Below are 20,434 nucleotides of genomic sequence, written 5' to 3'. Positions count from 1 at the left end.
ATTATTCCCCCCTCTGCTTCTTTACCTCTGTAAACTTGTAGGGGTAGTTATTTTTCGATAATGACCCAGCAACCAAACAAATAACGACCCAGCAACAGCCTGAATCCTCGATAGTGCAATGGGTTGAGAAGTTGTTGTTTCGGTACTACTTTTTGCGACTGAAAAGTTCCGAACGCTCTAACGTACGAAGTATACATCTCTGGAGCAAATAATACAAACATACCGCATTTAAATTAACAACTACAGGCCTGAACACATGAATCTTCATATAAAATCCATGAGTTCGGTTGTTTTCTGAATCTAGATTTGCCGTGATCAAACGTTCATCACAAGCAATTTCCCGCAAGGCAAGTAACTCATAGTTCCCCTTCTTTTCACTCAGTTTCTTCGACAACAGACTGCAATCCGACGGTCAGTTTTCAACAATATTTCATTTGATAAACAGATCTCACGCAACCAAATGCACACATCTCTTCAATTTAAACAACATAAAGCGGTTTCATACACTATTTTCCCCAGAAAACTGAACTTCATACAGTTTTTAACGCTGGAACACGGGTGCAAAAGTTCGTCTGCTAGTCCCATTTGACGAAAGAACATTATCCTATAAGCGATACCAAAACATATACAGAACACACAATATCTGCCTTTGCTGCCACAGCAGAATAACAGCATATCTGTGTACTTGATTTTAGTCCAAAATAGGAAAACTGACAAGAAGTGTTAACAGAATGGAATGATTTGCACGGAACTATACAACCGCGCATTAATCGATCGCCTGCGCAGGTTGACTGGTTGAGTGAATAGGATTCGATCAAACTTTCGCAAAAAACCTCCTCTTTTCTTTGAATAACTGAAGAAAGGAGGAATAAAGAGGTTACACACCTCGTCTCAGTGATTATAAAAAATAATGGTCTCAGTTCGCGGTCATGAAAAAGCTCGCTAAAGCTCGCATTTTTCATGATCCGCTAACTTCGACCATTATTTTTAATAATCACTGAGACTCGGCGTGTAACCTCTACTTAGCAATCCCGCTGTCTTTTCAAGGATAGTGTGTAACAACAAAACAATCTTGGAATCGAGTATTGTACAGTGTATTGTCACGGAATGCAGTGCGTTTTATGGGAACAAAGCAATTATAGTTGTATTTCGGATAGAAAAAAAAGAAGAAGAAACAAGTCGAGTAAGGCGAAATTACTACATTTAGTCAAGCTGTGGAACTCACAGAATGAAACTGAACGTAGTCCGCCGCTAGTGCAAAAGGCAGTGAAAGTGACGAGCCTGTTTGGCGCGGTAGCGGTTGCGCTGTGCTTCATAGCACGCTTTACTGTACCTCTCTTCGTTTTAACTTTCTGAGCGTGTTTTTAATGCAAACATATCATATCTATATGTTTTTGGAATCAGGAACCGACAAGGAATAAGATGAAATAGCTTCTAAAACGATTTCGGAAATTTAATTTTAATCATAATTTTTATATTTTTAATTTTCAGAGCTTGTTTTTAATCCGAATATAACATATTCATATGTTTTTGGAATCAGAAAATGGTGAAGAATAAGATGAACGTACATTTGGATCGTTTTATAAATTTTTTTTTTTTTACAATTTTCAGATTTTTAATGACCAAAGTCATTAATTAATTTTTAAGCCACCAAGCTGAAATGCAATACCGAAGTCGGGCCTTCGTCGAAGATTGCTTGGCCTAAATTTCAATCAATTTGATTAAAAAAATGAGGGTGTGACAGTGCCGCCTCAACTTTGAAAAAAAGCCGGATATGACGTCATCAAAAGTATTTATCGAAAAAAAGAAAAAAAACGTCCGGGGATATTATTCCCAGGAACTCTCATGTCAAATTTCATAAAGATCGGTCTTGTAGTTTGGTCTGAATCACTCTACACACATACACGCACAGACAGACAGACAGACAGACACACACACACACACACACACACACACACACACATACACCACGACCCTCGTCTCGATTCCCCCTCTATGTTAAAACATTTAGTCAAAACTTGACTAAATGTAAAAAGAAGAAGAAATGTTCCAATGTGAACACTATAAGATGTTTGATGGGTTGTTGACAGACCAGCTTTTTTGTCGGTCCGAGGGGGAGCATATCGTCTTTTGTTTCATATTTATTGACCGAGGACCGACACACAAAAAAGCTGGTCTGACAACAAACCACCAAACATCGTTTTTGTCATCATTTTGGTAGTGAGAAAATAAGTGCACAATCAACACAGGGAGCCAGGCTTTGAAACACGAGTTCCGTTTTGATAACCACACGAGTTCCGTTTTGATAACCACACGAGTTCCGTTTTGATAGCCACTGGCAATCAAAGCTGGCGTGTGAAAGCAACTTTCTGTGTTTTTGAGTTCATAAAATGTTGGGATGAATATGTCAGGTTTGAGGATGCACAGTTCTGTAGGTTCATCTCGTTATTCCACCCCCTCGGCTTTCAGTTGTAAATATTAAGCTTTGTGATCGAATGTGGAAGCTACGTGGAAGATTTGCGTCGTGCAGCGAAGGAAAGAATCGCGATCTTGTTTCCGACTCAGTGCCTCTCTGTTTTTCATTAAACCTGTCATTCTACTTGCTCGGCTTTGTTAGATGTTTGCATATCTTGTTGCTATTTTCTTTGCTTTTATTATTATTTCTTATTTGCGCTTCGTTTATCGATACAACGTCTTGTGCACGGGTCAAAATTTGTGTGTTAGGGGTCAATTGGTTTGACTTGAACTTGACGTTCGTGTATCTCCGAACGTCTGTGTATCGAAACATGACTCTCTAAGAAGACAAAACATATCGCTAGGTTTCATTTGTTTTTGATGAATGTATGACCTTTCATGAAGTCGTTTTGTTTTTTACATTTAGTCAAGTTTTGACTAAATGTTTTAACGTAGAGGGGGGAATCGAGACGAGGGTCGTGGTGTATGTGTGTCTGTGTGTCTGTGTGTCTGTGTGTGTGTGTGTGTGTGTAGAGCGATTCAGACTAAACTACTGGACCGATCTTTATGAAATTTGACATGAGAGTTCCTGGATATGAAATCCCCAGACGTTTTTTTTCATTTTTTCCATAAATGTCTTTTATGACGTCATATCCGGCTTTTCGTGAAAGTTGAGGCGGCACTGTCACGCTCTCATTTTTCAACCAAATTGGTTGAAATTTTGGTCAAGTAATCTTCGACAAAGCCCGGACTTCGGTATTGCATTTCAGCTTGGTGGCTGAAAAATTAATTAATGACTTTGGTCATTAAAAATCTGAAAATTGTAAAAAAAAATATTTTTTTAATAAAACGATCCAAATTTATGTTCATCTTATTCCCCATCATTTTCTGATTCCAAAAACATATACATATGTTATATTTGGATTAAAAACAAGCTCTGAAAATTAAAAATATAAAAATTATTATCAAAATTAAATTGTCCAAATCAATTTAAAAACACTTTCATCTTACTCCTTGTCGGTTCGTGATTCCAAAAATATATAGATATGATATGTTTGGATTAAAAACACGCTCAGAAAGTTAAAACGAAGAGTGGTACAGAAAAGCGTGCTATCCTTCTCAGCGCAAGTACTACCCCGCTCTTCTTGTCAATTTCACTGCCTTTGCCGTGCGCGGTGGACTGACGATGCTACGAGTATACGGTCTTGCTGCGTTGCATTGCGTTCAGTTTCATTCTGTGAGTTCGACAGCTACTTGACTAAATGTTGTATTTTCGCCTTACGCGACTTGTTGGAACTTTGCAAAGCAGTGTCGTGTCGTCTGTTTAGGCCTGGGGAAACGCCAATGAAAAGAGCCGAAGAATCCCCGAGCGTTTCTATTGGGTTTGCTTTTGATTATCCATGTATAAACTACTTCCTGCAACTATGGTAACCGGGGATTTATTGCATGGGGAACATGAGATTAATTTCCCAGGTGCTTGTGAATGAAAACTCGTGAAAATGATGACAAACTTTTTTGTAGCCTGTTGTAAACACTGTGTGAGATACTATATAATTCTACTAGCCAAAGTAGCACACATGGTAAACACTAAATAGCGTTTACAATGTGTGCTACTTTTGCCAGAAGAAATATATAGATTCTCACAGTGTTCATAACTGGTTACAAAAAGTGTGTTCACATTGGAACACTTCTAGATTAGAGTGTGCATGCCAACATTTATCCGACGGTCAAGTGTCACACCAATGCATCAGATCAAAGAAGTAGGCGTCAATGACCGAAGACCAAAGCGTAGGAAGAAAACTGACTGACCAAAATACTATCATCACTCTCTACTGTCCGGCCTGAGATCGATACGATCTTCGTGATGAGTCTTATCTTGTCTTGACTCTGCTGGACTTGATTTTGCCTTTTAGAGACTTTTTCATGTTTGTGTTATGAAACCTTGCTTGTTTGTTCAGACCTTTTAAACATTATGAGAAAGAGGGAGAGAGAGAGAGAGAGAAGGAGAGAGAGAGAGAGAGAGAGAGAGAGAGAGAGAGAGAGAGAGAGAGAGAGAGAGAGAGAGAGCGCGCGAGAGACAGACAGACAGACAGACAGGGGTGTGGGTGGGTCGTTGGGGGCGGGGGTGGTGGGGGGCAGAGATAGTGCAAGAGACCCAATTAGTTTGTAAAAGCTCACACGTTCTCAGTCCCCTCTCTCTTAAAGCTTGACTCGACTACCCCCCCTCCCGAGCCCCCCCCCCCCCCCCCCATCCCCGCTTTCTGCGTACAGAAGCTTCATCAATTGGGGCAAACAGTTAATCTAAAGTTTATGGTTTTGACTGACGGAGACTACTGTTTTCTGTTTTTCTCTCTTCTATTCTCAGCAACTTTTTTTCCGCTTGGAAATGGACTCGCAAAAACATTTTGATTTTGTAAGGGTTGCATGGCATCCGTGAAGACTGTCAAACTTGTGTGTCTTTAGAAAAGGAATCCTGCTAGTTTTTGCCTTAGATTCTATACAGCGGTGAAGAAGAAGTATTAAGGAGATCGAGTCTAGTTTGATGCTTTCCATTGAGCTGTGTTCCGGCGATTTATACCGCTTTTTCCAAAAGATGATTTTGCTCTTTTTACTGAATAATGATTCTCCACTTTTCTCCGATGATGAACGATCATGGAAACCTCATGTCATTTTCTCGCTCGATCTTCTTCTTGGGGTTTTGAAACCGTCGTCGATCAAGTGGCATTTGATTAAAACTAAGTATATTTCGATTCGTCTTTTACTGACGTTTAGACCGTCTTATTTGATCGTTTGAAAGGAGCGGTGCAGCAGAAAAAAATGCTCCGTCTTTTCGCCGATTTTTTTCCCCTGTGGGTCGCCCACGTCTTTAAAATGTTTTCCATTATGCGTCACTTCCGTTCCGACGTGGACAAAAAATGGCGAAATGTTAAATCGGGCTGCCACGACGGAATTCTCTGGAGAGACACCACTTTAATTAAATGTCAAGCAAAGCAGTCCAAAGTTTTCGATTAACCTCGAAACTGAAATTCTGCGCCAATCGACTTTTTTTTAACATTCTTGATTAAAAGTATGAATCGCACGTAGGTCTATATATTTTTTAATCGATGGACGTCCAAACAAGGATCCAAGATTCCGTACACATGAATGGGAGGGAATGGGGGTGGGGGATGGGGTGAGGAGGGGGTCATGAGCGGTGTTCGTATGTCAGTGTATTCAGAGGTTTTGGTGTGTGTGTATGTGTGAGTGTGTGTGTTTGTGTGTATGTGTGTGTGTGTCTGTGTGTCTGTGTGTGTGTATGTGTGTGTGTGTATGTGTGTGTGTGTGTGTGTGTGTTTCTGCGTGCGTGTGTATGTGTGAGTGTGTGTGTGAGTGTGTGTGTGTTTGTGTGTATGTGTACGTGTGCGTGTGTGTGTGAGTGTGTGTGTGAGTGTGTGTGTGTGTGTGTGTACGTGTGTGTGTGTGTCTGTGTGTTGAGTGTGTGTGTGTGTGTGTGTGTGTGTGTGTGTGTGTGTGTGTGTGTATGTGTGTGTGTGTGAAACTATTGTTTACTTTGTTTCAGTGTTATAGAGCTCTATCAACTGAATAGACAGAATAAAGAAGAGGCTTGAATATCGGTGATGACGTCCTTGTCTAGGATTAATTTTTCTTATTTTCTCTCTTGGCCGGCGATGTCATGCACCTGAACATTCTATTTATTTATTTTTTAACTTCTGTTTTATTTCTTATGACTCTTTTTAACACGATTCCAGGTTTTGAGCAGCAGAGGAGAGATGTCCCAGTTTATATATGCGCGGAACGGACGTACGCGCTGCCGCGCATTCCTTGCGCAGTTCATGCGCGAATCATGCGCGATTCATACGCAGTTCATTAGTGATAGTGTGCAGATTATACGTGGTTTTCCGTGGACCTTTGCGTGCCTATGCGCTGTAGTGCGTGGTTTGTTAGTGATTTTTGCGTGATCTTTCCGTAGTTCTTGCGCAATTCATCGGTGATTTTCATCGCGTAAATCAGCGAAAATGGTCAAATTCTCAACCGACAAGCACGCACAACCAAATTGTATGCATGATTCATGCGTTTACGCGACTTTTGGGCTGTGTGACCGGGCCTTTACCCCTGATGTATAAATAAAAAGCTTGAATTACAGAATTTTAAATTCTAATCCATTAACAGCCTTTTTGTCTCCATTCTTCTCGGTTTTCCATCCATCAACATCAGGTATGAAACAAAAACACTGAATAAATAAAACATAAAGAATAACAAGTCTAAACGGCTGCAGGCTATATATACAAAGCGGCTTCAAAGAATCGGCTTCAAACGTAATTGAAACAGAACAGTACTTTTTGCAGCTGTCACTGCCACAAAAAAGAAATCAACATAAACTTTCAGCTTTGCCCGAAGCCTGAATATATCCAGCCAGAGCAAAGGTGCTTTCTCTTGCATGTTGACGACTTTGGACAAACTCGCCGGTTCTGCACGCGAGAAAGTTATAGCAGGTATAGCGGCGAAACTGAATCAATGCCTTTTTGCTTGATTACTAAAAACCCTTCGGCGCAGAGTGAAAGCCAACGTGAAAAATGCAAGAGCAGCTGAACCGTATTCCCGCATTCCGGGAGGGTAGAAATTTACGTTGACGTTCGCGCGAAAATGCCATCGATTGATTCACGAAATATTCCAGCCGTGAGAAATGAGGACGACCACTTGCCAGTTTAGGGGTTTGGGTGGTTCTTGATGTAGATGGAGGAGGGAAGTGTTTGTGTGTGTGTGTGGGGGGGGGGGGGGGGGTGGGGGGGGGGGGTAGGGGGGTGGGGGAGGGGTATGGTTGGGTTGGGGTCGAAAAGAGCAAACCCTCTCTCTCCAGGTCATGATCTGTCGGCGTTCCTGACAAGTTTAATGCAGCACAAGCTTTAAGGCTTTCGTGAACGAAATGATGTGTCTATGGGTTCTCACAAAAACTGAGAAGGTTGTTGATGCGGTGTACCTTTTTCTTTGTGTAAATGCCACGCAAAGTCAAATGAGTTTATAAGATTTTCCTTTCCTTTTTTCTCTCGTTCGCTTTCAGAGTAAAGGAACCTTTCATCCAATGTAAAACATCATGTAAATAATCATGTAAAATACCATGTAAACCATACTTTAAACCATAATGAAAACCATTTTGTAAACCATAATGTAAACCATAATGTAAACCATAATGTAAACCATAATGTAAACCATCATGTAAACTATCATGTAAACTATCATGATAACCATCATGTAAACTATCATGTAAACTATCATGTTAACCATATTGTAAACCACCATGTAAGCCATATTGTAAACCACCATGTAAACCATCATGTAAACTATCATGTAAACTAGCATGTAAACTAGCATGTTAACCATCATGTAAACCATCATGTAAACCATCAACTATCACAGATCTGTCAAGGCTTTTATAAGGGATAAAAGCATCTTACGAAGTAGCCAAATGCCAAAAATAGTATTTTTAATACATATTTGATTCACAGTTTCAAAGCGACAATCCGTCAATAACGACAACTTTGGGGGATCATACTGGACAGGTTCGACTGCAGCTAATTTAGTTTTTAAATATAATAACTTGATTTTACTTTTCAAAACAGAAACAAGTACACGAAAAGGTACCCAGCAGAAGAAAACATGTCTCATGTTGGACAAGTGAGAAAAAAATAACCCCCGACAATCAAGTCACAAGCAACTCAAATGTCATTACTCAGACCAGTCGCAGAAACGTAATCGCCTAGTTCTGCAAACCTAATATCGGTTCGTTCCCGAAAAGATAGCGACATAATAAACAAGAGGCGAAGCCTTCAAGGCTCACGTAAGAAATCGACAAACAGTAACACAAACTCAATCACTCCGTCACACACACACACACACAGTACACACACACACACACATACACACACACACACACACACACACACACACACACACACACACACACACACACACACAGTAAGCATAGGTGAAACTGTGCAAGAAATAGAGAATACTACATGGCTTGCTGTGTCGTACCAGATTTACACGAGTTGTTTTTTTAAAATATTGAACTGCGAGCGAAAGCGAGCTGTTCACTATTTGAAAAAGCAACGAGTGTAAATCTGGTACGACACAGCAAGCCATGTAGTATTCTGTTTATCCTACATACTGTACTTACGTGTATTTTACTGAAAATGTCCTGCATTCGAGGCAGCTAAATTGAAGACGCTTGTTTTGGAACCTCGATCTCTTCTAAAACCTCGTGCAATCTATTACGTCAAAGCAAAGAAACGTCACTCTGAAAGTGTGGCGTGACGTGTTAGTTCTAAAGATTCATCGAGGGTAATTAGCGAGCGCAATTTGTGTTTCTATAATGACGTTTGTCTCGGTGACTTTGGCATCATACGCAGTGGAAAAACAGGTCCCTACCATACTTGCTTGACATGACCTCATTTACATGATATACACACGTGTGATTTGAACGATTATTATCTCACGGGTGTCTCTCTCACGTATGTAGGATAAAGCGAGACACTAGATCTGCCAACTAGTCTCGGCCCGCTCACAATAACAATGACCGAGACTTTCAGTAATTCCTTCGCGTGACGTCTAACCCTCTTACGTCATAATGTGACGTCTTCAAATGTTAAAGTTTCTATCACACACGTCAAACACTTTTGACCGAGACGTAATCTTCTTATGCGAGCTTTATCCATAGACTCGGAAATGTTAAAGTTTCTATCACACACACACACACACACACACACACACGCACGCACGCACAGACAGACAAAAGTTAGCATCGCATAGGCTACACTTACGTGAGCCAAAAACGTGTTTGAAAAGAAAGCCAAATAAGGCAGGTAAAATGAACAAAAGTGTGAAGCCAAAATTACCCCGAAATACAATATCAGCTACCGAAAATGTCATGTTGTTTTGCCAGATACATTGAACAAACACGTGAAACCTAAAATATCCCGAAATACAATATCAGCTACTGAAAATGTCATGCATTTTGAGCCAGGCCAGAGAGAGGACAGCACGTTTCGCCCTGCAGTCCGGACTGACGATCTAACAGCGAACGACAAGAAGAAGAAGAGCCAGGCCAGAAAGGGAAACATGGCCTTTCTTTTGTCTCAAGGCGATAAGTTATGACGTTCAAAGCAGGTGTCTAGTTTCAGGAAGTTTCTGTATTTTGCCGTAAATGACGCATTTCAGACGGTTCTCATGTTCACGTTGTTTTTCTTGCCTTTTTTGTTTAAACAAGACTTTATTCATTTTTTTATCGTGACATAAATTATATGGCTTTTAGAATTTCTCACTAAAGCGTAGTGCTTATTCTAAGCATTCCCAATAAAAACATAACAGTGATAAGAACGAGTGCGGACTAAATTGAAATGACTCATTTCAGAATACTCGTATAACTAACAGAAAAGCATGATACAAAATTAAACCAAAAAATAGGCGGGGGGAGGGGGGTGGTAATAGAGAAGGTGCCTTTTCTTTTTCAATTCTTCTTTTTTTTCTCAAAGGGGAAGGAAGGGCGGGACGAGGGGGAGGGGGGAGGGAGGGGGGCGCTCTGTTTAGTCTCTTTTGGGGGCGAGTTGGGGAGAGGGGTTAGGCTACAACATGAAACAGGCAAGTCTGTGTTACAGTGATATTAGCCGTAAACCTGCACTGGAAGGAAGGTGTTTGTTTTTTTAACCAAATCCACCAAAAAAGTTAAACTAAACAGCTCCCCTTTAAAATGTTTGTATGTCAGTATATGCTAAGTTTGGGGTTTTGTTAGTGTGTGTGTGTGCGTGTGTGTGTGTGTATGTGTGTGTGTGTGTGTGTGTGTGTGTGTGTGTGTTGTGTGTCTGTGTGTCTGTGTCTGTCTGTGTCTGTGTGTGTGCGATAGCGTGCGCGCCGATATGCGCAGATGCGTGCGTATGTGTCCGTGTGTCTGCGCGCTCGCGTGGTCCCTTGTGCATGCCTTTTACATGTGCACGCGCTCAATCGCGTGTGCTTTCTTTTTTTGCGTTTTTAATCAACTCCAGAATCGCAGTGAAATAATGATATACCCCGGCAAGCTGTCAACAGCAGCTGCTAAGCTTTCATCCTGTCTGTCTCTCTAGGTTTGCTAGGTACGATATAGCCTCTGTTTTTAGCTGCCACAGTAAGCTATTGTTTTGTTTTTGCGCGCGCTAATCGTAAATTTCCCTAACGGGCAAGCGTGCGGCGAATCACGGATTGGAAGAGATGAATGGGTGCGGGGTTGGGTGGGGGTGAGGGGGGTGCTTCAGAAATTAGAAGAGGAGCATGGGGAGATCAGGAGCTTGGGGTAGGAGGAGAGTTAAGGGATTGCAGGAGCAATGTAATGTCTTTGAACACGCAACAAATGTCAACGGGAGACGTGGGGTCCCCTGAGCCAAATTGCTGCCTCCACAAGTCGGAGGATGTTTTGCTATGGAAATGAATAGGTTCGGGGCCTGCTATTGTGCGGGTTGAGGATAATAGATATGCTGACTGCACTTGCCGTGCCGGTGTGCACGCGCGCGCGCGCGTGTGTGTGTGTGTGTGTGTGTGTGTGTGTGTGTGTGTGTGTGTGTGTGTGTGTGTGTATGTGCGTGCGTGTATGTGTGTGTGTGTGTGTGTGTGTGTGTGTGTGTGTGTGTGTGTGTGTGTGTGTGTGTGTGTGTTTCTTTGGACAGTTTTCCAATGATTTTGTTGTGCATGTGATTTAATTTACGTGTAAACAATGATTTAGTGTTATGTGCATGCCTTTGGTGCAGCAGACTGCCATTGCCAGTCTGTTATACCGTTTGAATTGAAGCGGCTTCGTAGAGAAATAGAACCACGTCACAGTCCGGGCAATTATTTTATCTGCAATGACAGGAAAACGATATCAGGCGAACCAACGCATGTCTTGCCCATGAGCTCTAGTACAATTCTACTATACCGCTTCTTTGTTAGGGCACCACATTAAGTTAGTCCGGTTAGCTCAGTTGGAAGAACGCACAACCGAAATTTCGAGGGCACCACATGTCCTGGCCTTTTCTTAAACAAAAAACCATCTAGTAAAATTTTCAGTCTGTGGTACCACAAAAACGAATCAGACGCACTAACGAATGTCTAGCCTTTGTGCTCCAGTAAAGTTCGAGCTTCCCTTGGTGAAGGCATTGCACGTCTTTCTGTTAAACAAAGAAGCCTTAACATTTTCCATTTAGCCACCTTCACAAAGACCCAAATGGAACAGACAGACACGCAAACAGTCATGTCGACTTTCCAACAGAACTTCACACAAAAAGGCACCACCTTGTACGCGGCGAATGTAGAAAAAGAGAAAAAGAAGCGTCGATAAAGAACTGTAGCCTATATACTGTCTGATTCTTTTGAAGCCATCTACACGGCTGGAGTCTGGTCTGAGATGTATTGTAAGTAGGTCGATTCGCCCAAACTCATCCTGACTTGTGTGCGGATCGAGGGGAAGCAAAGTAGGGGCTAAAAAGGCTCACAAACACTCGGACACGGAAAGGCAATTATTGCAGTGCCAGAAAGAGAGTGAGAATGAGAGAGAGCGAGAGAGAGAGAGAGAGAGAGAGAGAGAGAGAGAGAGAGAGAGAGAGAGAGAGAGAGAGAGATAGAAACTGAAACTGAAACTGAAACTGAAACTGAAACTGAAACTGAACTTTATTACCAAAGGATAGAGGTTTTAGGCAAAGCCTAATCTTACAACCTGTCCCTTATACAAACACTTAATACAGACGCACATAATATAGATAGTAAAATTGACAAGGTTATTGTTACTTACAGACGTACATAATGTAAATAGTAATAAGAAAAGGGTTATGGTTTTATATACACATTCAAAAATGGGAAAAACAATATAGTGTGGAAATTGCAGCATAGTTGCAATAATGCATTGCATATAAGAGAGAGAGAGAGAGAGAGAGAGAGAGAGAGAGAGAGAGAGAGAGAGAGAGAGAGAGAGAGAGAGAGAGAGAGAGAGAGAGAGAGAGAGAGAGAGAGAGAGAGAATGAATTGAATTGAATTGAATTGAATTGAATTGAAATTTATTTTACGAGGGTGACAGAATAAGCAATGTATACATGCTTTTTTTACATCCGGCCCTCGCCCATTGAGGGGTAACAAACAAGAAGAAATAAAAGATAAGTTTAACTATAGTACAAATGACATATTTACCATAATTAACATGTCAAGCAACCAATAAGACATTTTAAGATGCATTAGGATTCTTTAGCAATGCTTGAAAATTATATATAACAGAGAAATACGTGTTTGTATACACACAAAAAAAGAAAAAATAAAAATCCTTCATGTATTATATATATAATCATGTTTTTCAATATAATCAGAGAGTACAGTTATATTTTGCCAGCTGCTTGATAATATTTCTTATAAGTTTTGTAAAAGAAACAGCATGTAATATTCCTTGAAAGATGTTTCATGAATTCGTAATTTAATCATATTTGGAATGGCGTTCCACATAATTGCTCCAGAATATGATAGACTCGACTTGAACAGGTCAATTCTTGGAGTTGGGATAATTAATGTGTTACATTTTCTATAATGATTTATTTTGAAATTTGAGGCAATGAGTGTAGGTGCATTCCCTGACATAATTCGGTACATCATCACACCTTTGTTATATGCAAATCTATCTTTGAGAGAGAGAGAGTGTGTGTGTGTGTGTGTGATCCATGTGTGTGTTGTGTGTGTGTGTGGGTGTGTGTGTTGTGTGTGTGTGTGGGTGTGTGTGTGTGTGTGGGTGTGTGTGTGAAAGAGAGAGAGAGAGAGAGAGAGAGAGAAAGAGAGAGAGAGAGAGAGAGAGAGAGAGAGAGAGAGAGAGAGAGAGAGAGAGAGAGAGAGAGAGAGAGAGAGAGAGAGAGTCAGTACGTCGATAACATCGATGCGCTTATATGAGTTTCTCAGACCCTCTCCGCTCGTTTCTCACTTCACTTTGCATCTGTTTGAAAGTGATTGATCTCTTTGTGACGGTGATCATTTGCGCATGCTTGCTTTACAAGTTGCAGGAGCCGACTGATGTACAAGTGCGCAAGTAGACAGCTTGCACGGATGGAGGCGGGCAGACAGACAAATAGACAGACAAACATATACACACACGCACACGCACACACGTGCGTGCACACACTCTTACAAGTAACATGCTTCACAGAAGCTTCTTCAGATGGTAAAAGGTTGTTAGAAAACTCTGAGGTCTTAATTGTTTCTTGGTTATTGCGGAGACCGCAGTTCTTATAGCTTTCTTACAGACGCAGGCAACCGTTCATTTGGCACAACCACAACAACAAGAAAGATGACTGCACACCATTGTCAAACGTTTCTACCTGTAAGATGAGTTCAAAAATAAACAGAGTTTATGCACTTTGGACAACACCAAAAACAAAAAAACAAAAAAACACACACAAGAAAACAACAACAACAACAACAACAAAAACAACAACAAGTTTTCAACAACAAAAACAAGAAAACAACAACAACAACAACAACAAAAACAACAACAAGTTTTCAACAACAAAAACAAAACACAAAGTCAAATAAAACTAAAACAAAATACAAAGCAAAGTAATGAACAATGAAATAAAAATCAAATAAATAAATACATGAAAACAAGAGGCGAAGCCTTCACGGCTCACGTAAGAAATCGACAAACAGTAACACAAACTCAATCACTCTGTCACACATACACACACACACACACACACACACAGTAAGTAAGCAGAGGTGAAACTGTGCAAGAAAGGGAGACCCTGGATCTGCCAATTAGTCTCGGCCCGCTCACAATAACAATGACCGAGACTTTCAGTAATTCCTTTGCGTGACGTCTAACCCTCTTACGTCATAATGTGACGTCTTCAAATAGTTTCTATCACACACGTCAAACACTTTTGACCGAGACGTAATCTTCTTATGCGAGCTTTATCCATAGACTCGGAAATGTTAAAGTTTCTATCACACACACACGCACGCACGCACGCACGCACGCACAGACAGACAAAGTTTATCATCGCATAGGCTACACTTACGTGAGCCAATGACATCAATTAAACTGATCAGAATAAAAATAGAAATACAAACATAGAAATGAGAATTGTTTTTTTTTTCTAGAAAGACACTGCGCTTCGTGAAAGAGCGTACATCATTGTCCCCCATTGATTACGTGTGTGCCGTCAAAATCAGCAGATTTTTTACACAAGTTACTTAGAAACCATCACCACCCTAAAACGTCTGTACGTCATTGATGATGTGTGTGCAGTTCGGAACAAGCCCCACCATGTCCAACACAAGCTACCTCGAAACCATCACTACCACCCTGAAACGGTTGAACTTCTGGAAGTCCGTCAAGTGCGAGTTCATGATGACGCTCTTCTACGTGCTCTTCGGCTGTGGCGCCACGTCATCGCTCATCCCGTCCAGTGACGCCAAACAGAGTGACATCACACCCGCTTCGCTGACGTCATCGGCGCTGAGCGCTGCTTTGGCTTTTGGCTTGACAGCCGCTGTGATGCTGCATTGTTCGTTACGGCTGGAGGGGTCGGTGCACCTGAACCCAGCCGTGACGATAGCGCTGCTGTGTACGCGACGCACCAGCGTCATATCTGCTCTTTTTCACGTCATGGCCCAGTGCTTGGGTACGTCAGAGGAAATGAATGAATGAATTTTAAGCGTGGTTACAAGACGAAACTCAAGACCTACATTTTTTTTCTGTGTGTTTTCATTAATAGCAGAAAGTGTCAGTTCTTTTAGACAGTCTTGCGTTCAGATTGTGAGATCTTTTATTGACGTTTTGTGTTATATTTTGCCCTTTTTGACTTGCTTTCACCCCGATCGACTATAAAAATACATGTATGCATACTCGGACTAGTTCTAATGAAATGTAGTCTGTATTCACATCCATATAAATGTTATCATTTGCTATTGTGTTTCAATTTCTGCACATACAGGGGCGTTGGCAGGGGCGGGGGTGCTGTACGGTGTGACACCTGCGCGTCTGCATTCCAATCTGGGCGTTACCATGGTGATGGGGCGAACTGGGCGAGGTCAAGCCTTCGGCATAGAGTTCGTGTCCACCTTCGTTCTGGTCTTCGCTTACTTCGCTTCCTCTGAGTCTGCGAGTTGGCGGTTCAAACCTCTGCCTATTGGTCTGGCCATTTCTGCTGGCACCGTCTTTGGCGTAAGGCGTTCTGCTTCCTGTGTGTGTGTGTGGATGTTTTTGCGTGCGCGCGGGGGTGTCTGTGTGAGTGTTTGTGTGTGTGTGATAGAGCGACAGAGAGTGTGAGAGAGAGAGAGAGTGAGAGAGAGATGGATGGATTGTTTAATTGTATAACCAGTGGATTGGTTTTTACAAGTGAGAGAGAGAGTGAGTGAGAGAGAGAGAGAGAGAGCGAGAGACTGACTGACTATTAGGGTTTAACGTCCTCTTAGACCAACTGGTCTATATTGGGACAGGTATTGGTAATACGCTGAAGATATGGTGTGATACTTTGATTCGAACAAGCCCGCTCTTCTTCGACACACCAGCATTGGGTTTGTCTCGTCAAAGTATCGAAATACGATCATGATAATTGGAGACGAGAGATGATGCATACGTGTCTTCGTGTTTTCCAAGCCCTGAGACTTTCGCTGTGAACGTGGGATCTTTTTCGTGCGCATGTGTGCACACGGGGTGTTCGGACACCGAAGAGAGTCTGCACAAAGTTGACTCCGAGAAATAAATCTCTCGCCGAACGTGGGGATCGAACCCACGCTGATAGCGACCAACTGGCTACAAAGTCAGCGCTCTACCAACTGAGCTACGTCCCCGCCCCCAGAGAGAGAAAGAGAGAGAGAGAGAGAGAGAGAGAGAGAGAGAGAGAGAGAGAGAGAGAGAGAGAAAGAGAGAGAGAGAGATAGAGAGAGAGAGAGAAAGAGAGAGAGAGAGAGAGAGAGAGAGAGAGAGAGAGAGAGAGAGAGAGAGAGAGAGAGAGAGAGAGAGAGAGAGAGAGAGAGAATTGTTCTGTGAAGGGAATCATTCAGAACCATTGTTAATCGAGGATAATGCTCATACCTTACCGAAGCATCGCCGTTGCTTGTTAAACTTTTACTTCTTGCAATGTTCAAGGTGAATAGGGCTTGGTCACTCAGTGTTCCTGAGCCCTCCTTGCTCAATTCTCCGGAAAGAGAATGACTCTGGGGCTTTGCGCGTGTTTGCATTACTGAATGATGATGCGCTATCCCTGTTGGTTTCAGTGGCAGTACACAGGAGCCAGTATGAACCCGGCTAGGTCACTTGGTCCAGCCGTGGTCTGCAATCAGTGGGCTGACCACTGGGTACGTTACGCTTTTTTGACAGTTTTTAAAACAAACTTAATTTTTTTTTTTTTTACATTTAGTTAAGTTGTGACTAAGTGTATTCAGATTGACTAGGAATCAAGACGTGGATTCAGGTGTGTGTATCTATTGATATAGCTTCACGCGACTTGTTTTTCTTCTTCTTTCCTTTTTATATTTAGTCAAGTTTTGACTAAATATTTTAACATCGAGGGAAAATCGAAACGAGGGTCGTGGTGTATGTGCGTGTGTGTGTGTGTGTGTGTGTGTGTCTGTCTGTCTGTGTGTGTGTGTAGAGCGATTCAGACTAAACTACTGGACCGATCTTTATGAAATTTGACATGAGAGTTCCTGGGTATGAAATCCCCATACGTTTTTTTAATTTTTTTGATAAATGTCTTTGATGACGTCATATCCGGCTTTTCGTGAAAGTTGAGGCGGCACTGTCACGCTCTCATTTTTCAACCAAATTGGTTGAAATTTTGGTCAAGTAATCTTCGACGAAGGCCGGGGTTTGGTATTGCATTTCCGCTTGGTGGCTTAAAAACTAATGAGTGAGTTTGGTCATTGAAAATCTGAAAATTGTAAAAAAAATATTGTTTTTATAAAACGATCCAAATTTACGTACATCTTATTTTTCATCATTTTCTGATTCCAAAAATATATAAATATGTTATATTTTGATTAAAAACAAGCTCTGATTCCAAAAATATATAAATATGTTATATTTTGATTAAAAACAAGCTCTGAAAATTAAAAATATAAAAATTATTATCAAAATTAAATTGTCCAAATCAATTTAAAAACACCTTCATCTTATTCCTTGTCGGTTCCTGATTCCAAAAACATATAGATATGATATATTTGGATTAAAAACACGATCAGAAAGTTAAAACGAAGAGAGGTACAGAAAAGCGGTCTATCCTTCTCAGCGCAAGTACTACCCCGCTCTTCTTGTCAATTTCACTGCCTTTGCCGTGCGCGGTGGACTGACGATGCTACGAGTATACGGTCTTGCTGCGTTGCATTGCGTTCAGTTTCATTCTGTGAGTTCGACAGCTACTTGACTAAATGTTGTATTTTCGCCTTACGCGACTTGTTACATTTAGTCAAGTTTTGACTAAATGTTTTAACATAGAGGGGGAATCGAGACGAGGGTCGTGGTGTAGGTGTGTGTGTGTCTGTGTGTGTGTGTGTGTGTGTGTGTGTGTGTGTGTGTGTGTGTATGTGTGTGTGTGTCTGTCTGTGTGTGTCTGTCTTTGTGTGTGTGTGTGTGTGTGTGTGTGTGTGTGTGTGTGTATGTGTCTATATGTGTGAGAGTGTGTGTGTGTAGAGCGATTCAGACTAAACTACTGGACCGATCTTTATGAAATTTGACATGAGAGTTCCTGGGAATGATATCCCCGGAAGTTTTTTTTTCATTTTTTCGATAAATGTCTTTGATGACGTCATATCCGGCTTTTTGTAAAAGTTGAGGCGGCACTGTCACACCCTCATTTTTCAATCAAATTGATTGAAATTTTGGCCAAGCAATCTTCGACAAAGGCCGGACTTCGGTATTGCATTTCAGCTTGGTGGCTTAAAAATTAATTAATGACTTTGGTCATTAAAAATCTGAAAATTGTAAAAAAAATATTTTTTTTATAAAACGATCTAAATTTACGTTCATCTTATTCTTCATCATTTTTTGATTCCAAAAACATATAAATATGTTATATTTGGATTAAAAACAAGCTCTGAAAATTAAAAATATAAAAATTATGATCAAAATTAAATTTTTGAAATCAATTTAAAAACACTTTCATCTTATTCCTTGTCGGTTCCTGATTCCAAAAACATATAGATATGATATGTTTGGATTAAAAACACGCTCAGAAAGTTAAAACGAAGAGAGGTACAGAAAAGCGTGCTATCCTTCTCAGCGCAACTACTACCCCGCTCTTCTTGTCAATTTCACTGCCTTTGCCACGAGCGGTGGACAGACGATGCTACGAGTATACGGTCTTGCTGAAAAATTGCAGTGCGTTCAGTTTCATTCTGTGAGTTCGGCTGAGCTTGACTAAATGTTGTATTTTCGCCTTACGCAACTTGTTTTTCTTTCTTTCCTTTTTCATTCGCCGTTAATATTTGTGTGTCAAGGAAAAACAAATTATGTGGGCTTAAAACAGGAAGTGAGCACACTCGATTAGAAGGAGAAGAAGAAACGCTACTTCTTTTGGTTGATGGTTTCTCATGCAGAACTAATCAAAACACATATATTATTGCCTATAGACCTGCGAGACACGCTCTTTGTTACGCTTTGAACTTAGCGTGAATTTCGAACCTCGGCTTTCGCAGCTCGCGCGAGATTGCTGTACCACATGCTTAGCTATAATTATTTGAAGTTTGTGAGAGCTTGCGAGAGCTTCCGAGAGCTTGCAATGCCGATAGGGTCAATAGACGATTTTTTTTTAAATAACTCCGTCGGGTTTGTTCGTATTGTAGGAGAGTTACCTTTTCTTGCAAAAGCTCTGACAAACAAAGGATTGACCAATCATTATAGCGAGTGGACCGGTCGGAGCACGTGTTTCAGACAGACCTCTCGCTAGTGATTGGTCCATCCTTTGTTTGTCAGCGCCGACGGAGTTATTTTTGGAATTCCTGTATTGCCCAGTCACTCTTTCATTGACAAGCAGGGCTTAATCAAGCGTGACTCTTTTCCTCCGACAGGTGTACTGGGTAGGACCGATACTGGGAGGGATTCTGGGAGGCATCACCTACGAGTACAGCCAATGGGCGGGACCGGACACCCCAGGCTCCACCCACCGTCGCTTCAGCTGCTCCGAGGGGGTGGGGCGACTGGACCACGAGCAGAGCAGTAGCAAAGACAGCGTGGAGGAGACACCCACCGAACTCACATTTTCCGTCACCATGGCGGACGACCCGGAAGTGTGAGAAACAACTTGGACACAGTCCCTAAAGGTCCGTGCCCTAATAGACGTTCACATCAGAGTTAGTCGTTCGTCCCGATCGCAGGATAAGGCTTATCAGAAGCGTGGAACATGCTCCGGATGTTGTGAAAAACTTGTCTGAGGTAAAGGAGCACTTACTCTTCCAGACCGCTGAAAATCCTGACAGAGTTATTTTCGAAAATTGTCTATTAACGCCGGGGAAGTGTGACGTCACATACCAAGGGTGACTATTTGAGATTCACTCAGCGTGACGGTGAACCTCAAACAGGGCTAAATCGGGCTATTGCCATTAACTTGAAATGACCTGAAAGGGTAAAGTGATCACTATTTTTGACCCAGACAACCCGGAAGTGTGAAGTGAACACAATGTTATGAAATGCAGAGGACACGGAAGTTTTAAAGTGAATACTATTTGATGAAATGCAGATGACGTGGAAGTGTAAAGTCATCAATATTTGATTATATGCAGATAACGCGAAGTGTACTATAAACACAATTTGATGAAATGCAGATGACCCGGAAGTTTAAAGTTAATACAATTGGATGATATGCAGATGACCCGGAAGTGTGCAGTGAACACAATGTGATGATATGCAGATGACCCGAAAGTGTAAATTGAACACAATGTGATGATATGCAGATGACCCGAAAGTGTAAATTGAACACGATGTGATGAAATGCAGATGACCCGGTAGTGT

The 20,434-nt window shown here is 41.5% G+C and overlaps 1 protein-coding gene across 1 annotated transcript in view; it reads left to right on the top strand.

The window, feature by feature from the left end:
* Positions 1-20,434, top strand: part of LOC138962886 (aquaporin-4-like) — a 34,332-nt gene that overhangs the window by 12,773 nt on the left and 1,125 nt on the right. Inside the window, exons 2-5 of the mRNA XM_070334856.1 lie at positions 14,732-15,107; positions 15,420-15,649; positions 16,705-16,785; positions 19,495-20,434. The exon at positions 19,495-20,434 is cut by the window's right edge and continues 1,125 nt beyond it. Of these exons, the coding sequence (XP_070190957.1) occupies positions 14,750-15,107; positions 15,420-15,649; positions 16,705-16,785; positions 19,495-19,719 (894 nt within the window). The 5' untranslated portion in view covers positions 14,732-14,749 and the 3' untranslated portion in view covers positions 19,720-20,434. The remainder of the gene's footprint in view (positions 1-14,731; positions 15,108-15,419; positions 15,650-16,704; positions 16,786-19,494) is intronic.

This window comes from Littorina saxatilis, linkage group LG1, assembly GCF_037325665.1.
Source record: "Littorina saxatilis isolate snail1 linkage group LG1, US_GU_Lsax_2.0, whole genome shotgun sequence".
Classification (NCBI taxonomy): Eukaryota; Metazoa; Mollusca; class Gastropoda; order Littorinimorpha; family Littorinidae; genus Littorina; species Littorina saxatilis.
The sequence above is the reverse complement of the archived record's forward strand: the minus strand, read 5'-3'. Positions and strand labels throughout refer to the sequence as shown.